We start from the raw sequence: 13,871 nt of genomic DNA on the forward strand, positions 1-13,871 counted from the left end.
GTTAGTCCAGTTATAAAAGATAAACCTATGCACTAGTTCTGATTTGCATTTGCTTTCAGAGTATCAGGTGAGATCCATCGCCAGCCACGTAAGACCAGACAGACAGAGTAAGTGTCTCTCGTACAATCACACACTTTTATAGTTTATATGTTTGAAAGATAACATCACCATACACCTCTGTCCATTACACTTAGATTATGTGGCACGATTACTGAACAAGTTTTTCTGATCAAGTTTTCCATAATGAATTAGAACAAGCGTGTCCTGTGATTTGATTGGCAGCCTGTGGAATCATTAGTGCTGGGTTGTGTGTCTTCCTTGATTTATATTAATTGTTTCATTTCCTCTCTCTTAGCCCTGCTGTTCAGTGCAACGTTCAGGAAGAAGATCGAGAAGTTGGCGAGGGACATTCTCATCGACCCGATCCGAGTAGTGCAGGGAGACATCGGAGAGGTGTGGTAGTTCTTTATTCATAAAATAGCACTAAACGTGTACTGTTTTCTGCTAGATTCCAAAAATATATGATGGAGGTTTTAAATGTACATCAAGAGAGCTGAATGGCTGAGAAAAGGACACACATGGAGACACTAAAGCCACGTGGGAATCATTTTTTTTGATTCTGTCCCTCGTCTCTGTTCCGTCTCTCTCTCTGTTCCAGGCGAACGAGGACGTGACCCAGCTGGTGGAGGTGTTGCCGAGTGGCTCGGATAAGTGGATGTGGCTGACCCGGAGGCTGGTGGAGTTCACCTCATCTGGCTCTGTGCTCATTTTCGTGACTAAGAAGGCCAATTGTGAGGAGCTGGCCACCAACCTGCAGCAAGAGGGCTACAGCCTGGGCTTGCTGCATGGAGACATGGACCAGAGCGAGAGGAACAAGGTCATCAGCGACTTCAAGAAGAAGAGCTTGCCCGTCCTGGTGGCCACTGATGTCGCAGGTGAGCAAGTCAAGGCTGTGGTATTTGTTTCTCATTTATTATTTAATTTATTTTTACTATTCGTGACTTATGTTATTTATCTCAGCTCGTGGATTGGACATACCATCAATCCGTACTGTCGTAAACTACGACGTTGCCCGGGACATCGACACACACACGCATCGCATCGGGCGGACAGGTCGCGCCGGAGAGAAGGGTGTGGCCTATACTCTACTGACAATCAAAGACACCTCATTCGCCGGTGATCTTGTTCGTAATTTAGAGGGAGCCAATCAGAGTGTCCCGAAGGAACTGATGGATTTGGCCATGCAGGTGCGTCACTAGTTTCCCTTTTTTCTGCTGATGCTTAGGATAAGTTTAGATAAATTGTCCATATCTTAATGCATGTCACTGTTTATTTATACTGACCCTATCTACCCTAATTCATCCAGAATCCCTGGTTCAGGAAGTCCCGTTTTAAGGGTGGGAAAGGAAAGAAGCTGAACGTTGGAGGAGGAGGTCTCGGCTACAGAGAGAGACCAGGCCTGGGATCCGATTCCTCGGTGGGTTTCTGTCTGCACATCTGAACTGATTTATTTAGAACATGAATTATTTAATATCTGTTTTACTTTCTGTTCATTCTACTATCTGATTCTTTTTCTCTACACGCAGGAGCGCAGTAGTGGTTCTGTTCTTGGCAACTACGAGTCCTACAAACCCCCCAGTGGAGCCATGGGAGATCGTATGGCTGCCATGAAGCAAGCTTTTCAGGTAACCAGCATGCACTTGAAGCCTTCTCCTCTTTGCTGGGTGAAGCTCCTACAGCAAATACACACTTCTTTCAAGGATTTCTAAAATTCATACAGATTATGAAACAGATATGTAGTGACTAGATATCTTAATACTTCACATAGAAAAGGTAATTGCTAAAGGTGGTGGAATTTCTGATTATATTTAAAATTATATATATATATATATATATATATATATATATATATATATATATATATATATATATATATATATATATATATATATATATATATATATATATCTGGACCATCAGGGTGCTCAGGATGGGGTATACTGCTCCATGAGATCTGCAAGATATGCAGACACTAAACCATTCAGAGCTTCAGAGACTTGTATGGCTGTAGTTTTCAAACAAGCTAAAGCCAAAAACAGACATTCGTACCTACTATAACACACATGACTTTCTCACTTTAATGCTCTTTCGTCTCTGTTTCCTTCTCAGGCCCAGTACAAGAACCACTTTGTGGCAGCATCAGGCATGTCTCCCAAGCTCAGTGCTCAATCAAACAGCACCTCAGGTTGGACAAGTGCAGGCAGTCTAAATACTGTGCCCTCTGGATCCCCTGAAGGAAGCCGTACACAGGCGTCTTCCTCCCCCATGCCCCCTCCTCCTCCAACAGTCAGTCTGGGCACTAAGCTGGCCGGGTTCAGCAGCTCGGGCTCTCTGAGCTCTGTGTCAGACTCTTACTCCTCCTACTCCTCCTCCTCCTCCTCCTCTTCCTCCTACTCCTCCTCCTCTTCTTCGTCTAGAGAGGATTCCCGCCACGACAGGAGCCGCCATGGAGACAGCCACCATCGCCACAGTGACCGGGATCGCTACGGGGACAGGGATCGCTACGGCGATCGCGACAGGGACCGCGATCGTCACAGCGACAGCCGCAACGGCGATGGCGGTCGCCGGGAGAGAGACAGTTGGAAAGGAGAAAGGGAGAGCAGTGGGGAAAGGTCAAGCTCACACAGAGGAGGTGAGGACAGCTTCGCTGTTCCAGATCCACCAAAACGGAAGAAGAGCAGGTGGGACAGTTAGAGAGAAACCAGCAGGAGACCTCGAACGAGCAGCTCGGAGATCAGCCAGCCTTCACAGCACAGTCCATCTGTCTGCTGTTACTCAAATGTCAGCATATAAAGGGCACTGAAGACTTCAAGAGAGTCAAATCTGTCTGTTCTCTTCAGTCACTTTTTTTCCGTCCTGCGGCTGATCATGATGTTTTAAGCTGTAAATGAAGAAAGTATGAATTCTAGAGATGTGGATCAGTCATGCAGGCCTTTCTCTGTAATTGTGTGTGTGTGTGTGTGTGTGTGTGTGTGTGTGTGCGCGCAAATACATCTTCCTGTCCACAAAGTAATGTTTTAAGGGCGAGAGATTAGTAGGGCTTTTTTTCTAGGATGCAGAAATGACTTTGGTCCATAGTGATACTTAAAAAAGAAAAGAAAAAAGAGAGAGATAGAGAAGTTCCAGGTTTGAGTGATTTCAACATTTTTACGATTAAAAATTACGATTAAAAAACTGAGTCATTGATGTAATGATCCAAAGTATCCGTGAGTGATCTATTTTGTAGGTCTTTGTTCTCTATTTTAGTACATACGAGCTTGGAAAAAAGGTTGTGCCATTACCTAGTCCCCCTTCGATCCCGTCTGTGTGATTTTTTTTTTTTCCTTTTTTTTTCTGTGTTATTTTAAAAAGCAAAACTAAGTATGCTAACTAGATGACCTTCAAACTCATGGTTTCAGTTTTGGTACCTGGCACTGAACAAGAAGAGTGAAGGTATTTTAGTCCTACGCTGCCAACGATCACATAAAAACCTATAAAACAAACAAGATCTACTAAGCAGGGTGGAGGCCTGGAATTAAAATATGTGCAGTGTATTAATTTTTTTCCAGTCTTCTACATTCTGAAGGCTTATCTAAGAGCAATTAAACTACTTGCTTGTATTTCATCCATTTTGTGATCCTGGTACAATGACATACATCATACAATATCAACCTGGCTTCAATAAACGTGTTAAGACCTTGTCGAATAACGTTGTCTTTATTTTATGCGTTTGTGTCAGCCATGTGCAACGATACCTGAATGATTCTTAATTATAAGCCTGCTTTGTCCATTTCTTCTATGAGCGTAGATTAATCTTGGTTAAGTTTCCAAAAAGGTCTGTCTATATGTGTGGCCCTGTGATGGACTGGTGACCTGTCCATGGTGTACCCCCTGCCTTTCACCCAATGTGTGCTGGGATAGGCTCCAACAGACCCCTGTGATCCCAGTTAGCAATAAAGTGTCTATAGACAATTGATGGAAGTTTCCAAAAAGCACTGTAGTGTAAAATAAATCAGAAAATGTAGAATAAGCATCACATTCTCCCAGTTACTGCAAAGATTTTGAGAAACCTGTGCTTTGGTATATCTTTTTAAAGTTCTGTCTTGTCGTTTAAGATTCACGAACAGGCCGATTAAATAATACACACATTCTTTCGAAAGCAGATGAGCCTGTAGTGCTAGGTCTTCTCTAAAATAATGACCAAATGAAACTGCAGGACACATATCTATCCAATCAGCCTGTAGCAGTGGTCCTAGGTTAATTAAAGTGCATTGGTATGTTTATTGCACAATAATCAAATAAAGTTTGTGTGGCAAAACAAGACATATTTAATGTTGTGTATACAATACTTGCTGTTAAGTTATTTAGAATTACTTTTAAAGAAGTATATTTGTGCTCTTAACTAAGCTACTTGGTCAATTGTGTTAGTTATTGGCTAGGCAATTGGCTGGGTCATGTGACCTAGACAGTTATTCTCTTGGTCCAATCACATGCAAGGATCATTAAAGCTCTAAGTGCTGCCATCTGTGAGATGAGTAGCTCAACAGGTTGAAACAATCATCAAGAGTAGGATTCCTTGCTTAAATAGGAGGTGCTAGGGTAGTACTGGTATACTCAAAGTTCTCTGATAGCAGCAATGGGCTTTAACCAAGTAGGGATTAGTGTGCTGTTGCTCTTTGCAGTTGGTGGTGCAACTGCACAATGGCATGGCTTGGCTGCTCTTCCACCTCCTTCTGGACTTCAAGCCATCAAACCAGTGCCTCCTTCTCTGCAAGGTAGTGCTGGGTTGCCACCTCAGTGGATTCAAAGGGATCCTCAAACTGGAGGTCCTGCCGTAGCCACACTTGGACTGCAGCTTCAAAATCCTTCAGGTGCTCAAGGCCAGCAAGTAGTGCAACAACCAGCAAAGCAAGTGACTTGGCGCTTTCCAGCAGCACCACAAATCCCAACTCCACCAGCACCAGTGCACTTTGTAAGGCAGTCTGACCCTGTTCCTACCCAGGGTGTAACAGCAAGGTGCAATGAGACTGCAGTGCGTGTAGAGGTAAGAAGAGATCTGTTTGGAACTGCTGCACCCCTCAATATTGCTGCCCTCACACTGGGAGGCTGTGGTGCCAGTGGGATGGATGCTTCTTCTCAGGTCTTCATCTATGAATCGGCTTTGCATGGCTGCAACAGCAAACTGACAGTAAGTCTTCTGTTGCCAAGTACATTGGTTTGGTGGTTGAAATACCTTGTCTGGAATTTCTAATTGTTGTTCCAGGTGACTGCAAAGGAGCTGGTCTACATCTTCACCCTTGGTATTTCTTCAGTGTCTCTAAGTGGTACTCCCATTCAAAGGAGTGCTGGTGCTAAGGTTTTCATTGAGTGTCACTACCCGAGGTATAGTTCCATTCCAAACAAATGGGGTTTTTGTACTTGGGCTAATGTGCTAACTTGTAATGGTCTTGTTTGAATGTTTTCCAGACTCCACAATGTGAGTAGCAGTGCTCTCTTGCCTGCTTGGATCCCATATGCTTCTGCCCAAGCTGCTGAGGAACTACTTGTTTTCTCCTTGAGGCTCATGATGGGTCTGTATCATCTGGTAGTGCACTTGAGCTATTGGTGGCTTTTGAATAGTTACTAATGAATTCTTGTTGTAGATGACTGGATATCTGAAAGGCCATCTAACCAGTACTACCTGGGTGAGCTGATCAACATTGAGGCCTCTGTACTGCAGTTTAACCACGTACCCCTGCGTGTCCTTGTTGACAGCTGTGTGGCCACTGCTGTCCCTGACATCAATGCAGTTCCTAGATATTCCTTCATTGAGAACTATGGGTGAGTGGTGGTGGTGGGGGGGGGTTTGCTTTACAAGCTGACCAACAAAACAGTTACTTACACTTAACTGTGTAAATCCTTTCAGGTGCTTGGTTGATGCCAAGCTTACACACTCCAGTTCCCGCTTCTTGCCTCAAACTCAAGCATCCAAACTGAGATTTCAGCTGGAGGCATTCAGGTTTCAACAAATGAACAGTAGCTTGGTAGGTAATGCCTGTTTGGATGGGTGTGGTAGCTCAACATAGCTGTCAATGTAATGTAACCACTGTCTTTCCAGATCTACTTTGCATGTCTCTTGAAAGCAACTGTGGCATCTGCTCCTGCTAATGCTGAGTACAAGGCTTGCTCCTTCACCAACAATGGGTATGTTGCTGTTTATGATAAAGTACTGACTGCTTTGGCGTTGTTTTTGTTTTTACACAAACCCTACTGCTCTCCTAGATGGACTGCTGCATATGGTGCTGACCAGGTGTGTAGCTGTTGTAGCAGCAGCTGTGGAGTTGGTGCTTTGAGGAAGGGCCGTGATCTGTCATCAAAGCAAGGTATTTGAGGAATGCTGGAGAATTCTGTAAAACCTGTGGCTGTTTCCTTCTTGCCTTGCTAAAGTTTGCTTTTTATTTTGCAGGCCTGCAGCTAGTGAAGGAAGTAAGCCTTGGCCCAGTCATGGTTCTGGAAAATGCTTGGTAGTCTAAGGACTTCACCTTTGCCTCAATAAAGTGTTATAAAATGCACAACTCTTGTGGTGGTGTCTTCACTTTTATTTTTTTTTTTTTAAAAAGACCTGTTTTCTGACCATAACTAAATATCTAGACTGTAACTAGGTTACTTGGTGTCTCCTTAACCTGCTATTGGTAATACTGCAATGCATGGAAGAATTCCAAGCCTTGACTTTTAGTCCCTCATTCTTGAAGGGAGGTTTTATCAATAGGCTGTAGTGCTGTGCTTTCTAAATTAAACATCCTTGACTGACAGTTGTTTAGGTCTTCCTGATCAAATGAACCCTAATTCTTGGCTTCTGAATCTGGGGTTGTCAATCTTGGGGTTTAGTGTAGAAGGCTTTCATTTTAATACAGTTACACCTGCTTTCACCTATTAGAGCAGAATGAGCTGGTTAATGTGATCTATTTAGCTTGAATGAAAATCTATAGACACAGTTGCCCTTGGCAGATAAAACTGAAGACCCCTGTTTTGTGTAGCTCTTGTATCCACATCAAGGTTTATTGTGCCTTGCCAATCCATACCTCTAGCTACCCTGTTCCAGTGCATGTTCTATAACATGCCATTTTAAGTTTCTCTCTGCTGGTTCTGAATGCTTCTAACTAATTCATTCTATTTCACTCTTAACCACCACAGTTGGGAGGCATTACTTGGTTAAACTTGTTATAAGGATTTGAGCCATCATTAGGCTCTCAGTTGTGTGGAGATGCCCCCCTCCTACTCATTGTACTGAGAAAGCAATTAACTGTGCATAATTAATGCCCATGAGGAGTTGCTCTGTTAAATTGCATGTTATGGTAAGATATGAAAGTTTGGCCTCCTGTAGACCAAAGGTGAATACCTTAACTTTCCAGTGAGCCAGTCTGTTTACACAGTAATATCACGGTGTTTCTGTTGATTTTATGATCAAATTACCACTAAAGGATAGTCTGCATACTGGTCATATTCAGCATGACACTTAGTTCCAATGAAAGGAACTTGGTGCTTCAGCTTCATACCAAGACATTTTGGACAATTTCATGGTCCCAACTTTGTGGGAACAGTTTGGGGATGACCCCTTCCCTTCCTTCCTCTGCTCTAATTCACCCCAAAGGTGTTCTATCAGGTTGAAGCAGGCCAGTCAAATGGACAGGCCTTAAAAGTCATCAGTTCCATGGGATGGGAACATATATACACTCTTTGTCCACTTTAATAGAAACAATTACATGCTTGATTAAGGTAGCATCAAGTGGTCTCTCCTGAAATGGGCAAGTGCCATGACTTCCCAGTTTGGCCTGGTCAAAAATAAAAGAAACATAAATACATTTATGCCGTATTCTCATCAGTTAATTATGTGACAACAGCACGATGAATAAAATCATGCAGTTAGAAGGTCAAGCACTTTAGAAAATGTCTACATTTTTTCTTTATTCTAATGTAAAATGTGAACTCTAACTATAACCATGGCATGGTTGCTGGTGCCAGATGGACTGGTTTGAGTATTTCAGAATCTCCTGGCAATTTCACACAACAGTCTCTAGAGTTTTCACAGAACGAAGAGATAAACAAAAACATCCTGTGATTGGAGGGTCTTCAGGATGAAACAGCTTGTTGATGAGAGATGGCAAAGGAGAATAACTAGATTGGTCTGAGCAGACAGGAAGTCTATAGCAAATCTAACAAACTGTGACAAATAGAAAAGTATCTCAGAACACATCCATCCATTTTCTATACTCGCTTTATTCCTAATTAGGGTCACAGGGATTGGAGCCTATCCCAGCACACATTAGGTGAAAGGCAGGGGTACACCCTGGACAGGTCACCAGTCCATCATGGCCACATATAGACACAACCACACACACTCACTCCTATGGGCAATTTAGAATTACCAATCAACCTAATGTACGTGTTTTTGGACTGAGGGAGGAAACCGGAGCACCCGGAGTAAACCCATGCAGGCACTGGGAGAACATGCAAACTCCACATAGAAAGACGTTTTTTCTCATCTTTAACTGTTCAGGTTGGGTGAGGTTGTGAACATGACCTCAAATTCTTGATCTTGGCTGACAGGAGTGGAACCTGATGTGGTCTTCTGATATTGTAGCCCGTCCACCTCAAGGTTTGATATTTGTTCATGCTCAGATGCTTTTCTCACCATGGTTTTTAAGAGTGATTCTCCGATTACTATATCTTTCCTGGCAGCTCAAACCAATCTGGCTATTTTCCTCTGATCTATCTTATTACCTACTCCAATCAAAAGATGCAGGTTATTTGGTAGTACAACAAGTAGCAAAGGCTACAGCAGGGGGTAGAGCTTTTTTCTTACAAAGCTCCACAGTTATGGAAAAGCTTTCCAGTTAGTGTTCAGGATTCACTTAAGTCCAGGCTGAAGACACATTTGTTTAGTCAAGCTTTCAATGTATAGATTTTCTTAGGTAAAAAGCAGATCTGGAAGGTTCATGGCCATAGAGTGTTTGGTGAACTCGGATGTTTTGGATGCTGTCGCCTAACCACTCTCACAAATTTGCTGACTGAAATGGTCTTGACGGAGTCCATGCCTGCCCATTGCATTGTCTTTAAACATCACATGATCACAAGCATACCTAAATTATTTCTCTCTCTCTCTCTCTTTCTCCCTCCCTATCTGTTGAGCTATAGGTCCCACTCCCAAGCTCCCAATGTCCAGAGTTTCCAGTGTGACCGCTTTTTCTTTCCGGACCTGTCTGATCTATCCATACCCTCTACCACTGGTTGGAGTCTTGTCACTTGGTGGTGCCCACTGCTGCTGGGGAAAGATCTGCATGGACAGCCTGTGACCCAGGGGACTGCTGTGGATAGAACCACTTGGAGACCATCACAGTGTCATTGAACTGCTGTTGCATCAGTCAGCTTTCAGCAGGAAGGAGTTAGTGCTAAGTCAGTAATGAACTCAGAAAACACACTGACATATTAGTTCCTCAGGAGCTCTTGGTTCCTCATAATTCCTGGTGACTATAAACTGTTAAAGAAAGGACATTATTAACATTTACATGTCCAGTGTCACCCAAGTGAGGATGGGGTTCCCTTCTGAGCCTGGTTCCTCTCAAGGTTTCTTCCTCATATCATCTCAGGGAGTTTTTCTTGCCACCGTCGCCTCAGGCTTCTCATTAGAAATAAATGTTAAGGATAAATAGTAACTTTAAACTTGAAAAAAGGTTAATCAAAATTTCTTTCTGAAATGCTCAAACCAGGCCTCCCGGCACCAACAACCATGAACCAAGGTTAAAGTCACAGAGATCAGACTTTTCCCCCATTCTGATGTTTGATGTGAAAATGACCTGAAGCTCCTGACCTGCATCTGCATGAGTGTGCTGCTGCCACATAACTGACTGTTTGGCTAAAATTCATAAATAGTACCAAATCAAAACCATAAAGCTAATTGTGAAGGGTCTACCTTGGATAGCCTTAAGTCTTAAGTTAAAACTGTAAGGAAATCAGGAATAACTCTGAAACACATGATTCATTTCTTGATTCATTTGGTGTCTCCCAGAGGATGATAGGTTTCCCTTTGAGTCTGGTTACTCTAAACGTTTTCATGTCATCTTAGGGAGTTTTTTTCTTGCCACCATCTTCTATGGCTTGGTCAATTGGAGTAAATTAATACATTTAAAGTATATATCCAGAATTTATATATTTCTGTAAACTGCTTTGTGACAATGCCCTTTGTTAAAAGTGCTATTCAAATAAAACTGAATTGAATTAAATTGAATATACTTAAATATTTGAGTTGTTTTATACTTATACTTAGTCTCTGAATCACAGACTACAATTTAATTTCTTTTTTAGTTTAATTGTTTTGTGTTTAGCAAATTGCCTATCTGGGGCATGTGACATAGACTATTAAGACAATTAAGCTCTTGGTCCAATCAAATGCAAGGGGACATGAACTTCTAATTGTTGTTGTCTATTAGGAAGCCCAATTAGTAACTCAACAGGCTCAGAAAAACATTAGGTTAATTAGAAAGGTTTGAGCTGGCGCCTGAATCACTATATAAATAGAAGGTTGGCTGTCAACTGAACTGTGCATGCATTTGTCTGTTAACAACAATGGGTTTCAGCCAAATGGGTTTTGGTGTGCTGTTGGTGCTTTTAGTTGGCTTGTCAAAAGCCCAGTGGCCAATAAAGGAGGCTATCCAAGCTTCAGTTGGACAACCTACCAAGCCAGTGCCTCCTTCTCTGCAAGGTAGTGCTGGGTTGCCACCTCAGTGGATTCAAAGGGATCCTCAAACTGGAGGTCCTGCCGTAGCCACACTTGGACTGCAGCTTCAAAATCCTTCAGGTGCTCAAGGCCAGCAAGTAGTGCAACAACCAGCAAAGCAAGTGACTTGGCGGTTTCCAGCAGCACCACAAATCCCAACTCCACCAGCACCAGTGCACTTTGTAAGGCAGTCTGATCCTGTTCCTACCCAGGGTGTAACAGCAAGGTGCAATGAGACTGCAGTGCGTGTAGAGGTAAGAAGAGATCTGTTTGGAACTGCTGCACCCCTCAATATTGCTGCCCTCACACTGGGAGGCTGTGGTGCCAGTGGGATGGATGCTTCTTCTCAGGTCTTCATCTATGAATCGGCTTTGCATGGCTGCAACAGCAAACTGACAGTAAGTCTTCTGTTGCCAAGTACATTGGTTTGGTGGTTGAAATACCTTGTCTGGAATTTCTAATTGTTGTTCCAGGTGACTGCAAAGGAGCTGGTCTACATCTTCACCCTTGGTATTTCTTCAGTGTCTCTAAGTGGTACTCCCATTCAAAGGAGTGCTGGTGCTAAGGTTTTCATTGAGTGTCACTACCCGAGGTATAGTTCCATTCCAAACAAGTGGGGTTTTTGTACTTGGGCTAATGTGCTAATTTGTAATGGTCTTGTTTGAATGTTTTCCAGACTCCACAATGTGAGTAGCAGTGCTCTCTTGCCTGCTTGGATCCCATATGCTTCTGCCCAAGCTGCTGAGGAACTACTTGTTTTCTCCTTGAGGCTCATGATGGGTCTGTATCATCTGGTAGTGCACTTGAGCTATTGGTGGCTTTTGAATAGTTACTAATGAATTCTTGTTGTAGATGACTGGATATCTGAAAGGCCATCTAACCAGTACTACCTGGGTGAGCTGATCAACATTGAGGCCTCTGTACTGCAGTTTAACCACGTACCCCTGCGTGTCCTTGTTGACAGCTGTGTGGCCACTGCTGTCCCTGACATCAATGCAGTTCCTAGATATTCCTTCATTGAGAACTATGGGTGAGTGGTGGTGGGGGGGGGGTTTGCTTTACAAGCTGACCAACAAAACAGTTACTTACACTTAACTGTGTAAATCCTTTCAGGTGCTTGGTTGATGCCAAGCTTACACACTCCAGTTCCCGCTTCTTGCCTCAAACTCAAGCATCCAAACTGAGATTTCAGCTGGAGGCATTCAGGTTTCAACAAATGAACAGTAGCTTGGTAGGTAATGCCTGTTTGGATGGGTGTGGTAGCTCAACATAGCCGTCAATGTAATGTAACCACTGTCTTTCCAGATCTACTTTGCATGTCTCTTGAAAGCAACTGTGGCATCTGCTCCTGCTAATGCTGAGTACAAGGCTTGCTCCTTCACCAACAATGGGTATGTTGCTACACTATTGTAGTACTATAGTGCTTATGAACTGTGACTAATGTATTGTTTCTTCCTAGATGGACTGCTGCATATGGTGCTGACCAGGTATGCAGTTGTTGCAGCAGTAGCTGTGCTATGAGGAAGGGCCGTGATCTGTCATCAGAGCAAGGTTTGGGAGAACTATGGTGTTTCTTGTAACTTAAATATTTGCATTCTAAAGGCCTGACTGTCTCTAATGTTTACCATTTTCTTTATTTGCAGGCCTGCATCTGGCAAGAGAAGTGAGCCTTGGGCCAATCATGGTTCTGGATAATGTTTGGTAGTCTAATGACCCTTGCATAAATAAAAAAATTTTTATAACTGATCTTGTGACTCCTCAATTATTTGTGATGTGTTTTTAATTTGGTTATTGCTGAGATCTACAGGATTGACACTTGGATTTGACCTCAAAGGGGTCCAGTGAGGGTGGTAGCTGTGTTTTGATGTGCCTCATGACAAGCCTCTCGATGCATTTCATCATGATTGGTGTGAGTGCCTCAGTGACTATTGTCCCATTGCAGGAAATCGTAGACTACTTCGGCATAGGGATGATGGAGCTGCTCAGCGAGATGTTGATGTCAGTGAAGACATCTGCTAGCTGCTCTGCACACTCCCTGAGCACTCTGCAGGAATGTTGTCTGGTCCAGCAGACTTCAGTGGGTTAACTCTGCATAGTTCTCATCTCATCCATGGTGAGACAGAGCACCTGGTCATTAGGAGGAGGGATGGTCTTCCTCGCTGTTATGATCTGTGCCTCAAACCGAGTGTAGAAGTTGTTCAGTGCATCTGGGAGGGAGGCATCACTGTCACAGGCAGGTGAAGTTGTCCTGTAGTTCGTGATTGCCTGAATGCCCTGCCACATGTGTTGGGAGTCTCTGCTGTTCTGGAAGTGGCTGTGGATTCTCTGGGGGTGTGCACGCTTTGCCTCTCTGATGGCTTGGGACAGTTTGGCCCTCACCGTTTTTAAGATTTAAAAGCAGTGCCTGAAACCCAAATAGAACAAATGGGATAAGTTAGTATTTCTGTGCTGCTATTTGCCCTTTGATGGGCTGAGAAATTCAAGCTACTGCAGGAGTACTAGCAGTGCAGTTAGAGGGATATCCTGGTCCAACTCCTAGTATAACAAAATGCAAAGAGACTGCATTATACACTACCCCAAATCATTGAATTCAGGTTTTGATCAGGGGTTTGGCTTGGCCCCTTAGTTACAGTGAAGACCTCTTAATGCTTCAGCCTACCAAGACATTTTGGACAATTTCATGCTCCCAACTTTGTAGGAACAGTTTGGGGATGACCCCTTCCTGTTCCAACATGACTGCACACGTGCAAAAAGCAAGATCCATAAAGACATGGATGAGTGACTTTTTGGTGTGGAGGAACTCCAGAGTCCTGCCCAATAGAACACCTTTGGAATGAATTAGAGCAGAGACTCAGAGCCAGACCTTCTTGTCCAATATCAGTGCCTGACCACAAATGTGCTTCTAGTAGAATGGTCAAAAATTCCCATAAACACACACCTAAACCTTGTGGAAAGTCTTCCCAGAAGAGTACAAGCTGTTATAGCTGCAAAGGGCGGGACAACTCCATATTACATTCATGTGCATGTAAAGGCAGACCTCCAGTATTTTGAATGGCTCAGAGTCTCTGGTCTATTTCTT

General features: G+C 43.3%; 3 protein-coding genes across 5 annotated transcripts in view; all 3 read left to right on the forward strand.

The window, feature by feature from the left end:
• ddx42 (DEAD (Asp-Glu-Ala-Asp) box helicase 42) overlaps positions 1-3,049 on the forward strand; it is an 8,448-nt gene extending 5,399 nt beyond the window's left edge. For all 3 annotated transcript variants that reach the window (XM_058416180.1, XM_058416172.1, XM_058416186.1), the window contains 7 exons: positions 60-107; positions 356-453; positions 659-935; positions 1,021-1,247; positions 1,367-1,477; positions 1,587-1,685; positions 2,170-3,049. In XM_058416180.1, the coding sequence (XP_058272163.1) occupies positions 60-107; positions 356-453; positions 659-935; positions 1,021-1,247; positions 1,367-1,477; positions 1,587-1,685; positions 2,170-2,754 (1,445 nt within the window). In that variant the 3' untranslated portion in view covers positions 2,755-3,049. The remainder of the gene's footprint in view (positions 1-59; positions 108-355; positions 454-658; positions 936-1,020; positions 1,248-1,366; positions 1,478-1,586; positions 1,686-2,169) is intronic.
• A 1,616-nt stretch (positions 3,050-4,665) lies between these two features.
• LOC131369560 (zona pellucida sperm-binding protein 3-like) lies at positions 4,666-6,590 on the forward strand. The gene is made up of 8 exons (XM_058416384.1): positions 4,666-5,227; positions 5,303-5,421; positions 5,506-5,609; positions 5,682-5,859; positions 5,945-6,062; positions 6,137-6,222; positions 6,301-6,401; positions 6,485-6,590. The coding sequence occupies exons 1-8, from the start codon at positions 4,676-4,678 to the stop codon at positions 6,544-6,546; spliced, it is 1,320 nt and encodes a 439-aa protein (XP_058272367.1). The 5' UTR covers positions 4,666-4,675; the 3' UTR covers positions 6,547-6,590.
• Positions 6,591-10,626: 4,036 nt separating this feature from the next.
• On the forward strand, positions 10,627-12,539 carry LOC131370185 (zona pellucida sperm-binding protein 3-like). Its single transcript, XM_058417370.1, has 8 exons — positions 10,627-11,190; positions 11,266-11,384; positions 11,469-11,572; positions 11,645-11,822; positions 11,906-12,023; positions 12,098-12,183; positions 12,252-12,343; positions 12,436-12,539. Exons 1-8 carry the CDS (start codon positions 10,642-10,644, stop codon positions 12,495-12,497), a joined length of 1,308 nt encoding a protein of 435 aa, XP_058273353.1. The 5' UTR covers positions 10,627-10,641; the 3' UTR covers positions 12,498-12,539.
• Positions 12,540-13,871: the final 1,332 nt, after the last annotated feature.

Source organism: Hemibagrus wyckioides, linkage group LG02 (genome assembly GCF_019097595.1).
Source record: "Hemibagrus wyckioides isolate EC202008001 linkage group LG02, SWU_Hwy_1.0, whole genome shotgun sequence".
Lineage (NCBI taxonomy): Eukaryota > Metazoa > Chordata > Actinopteri > Siluriformes > Bagridae > Hemibagrus > Hemibagrus wyckioides.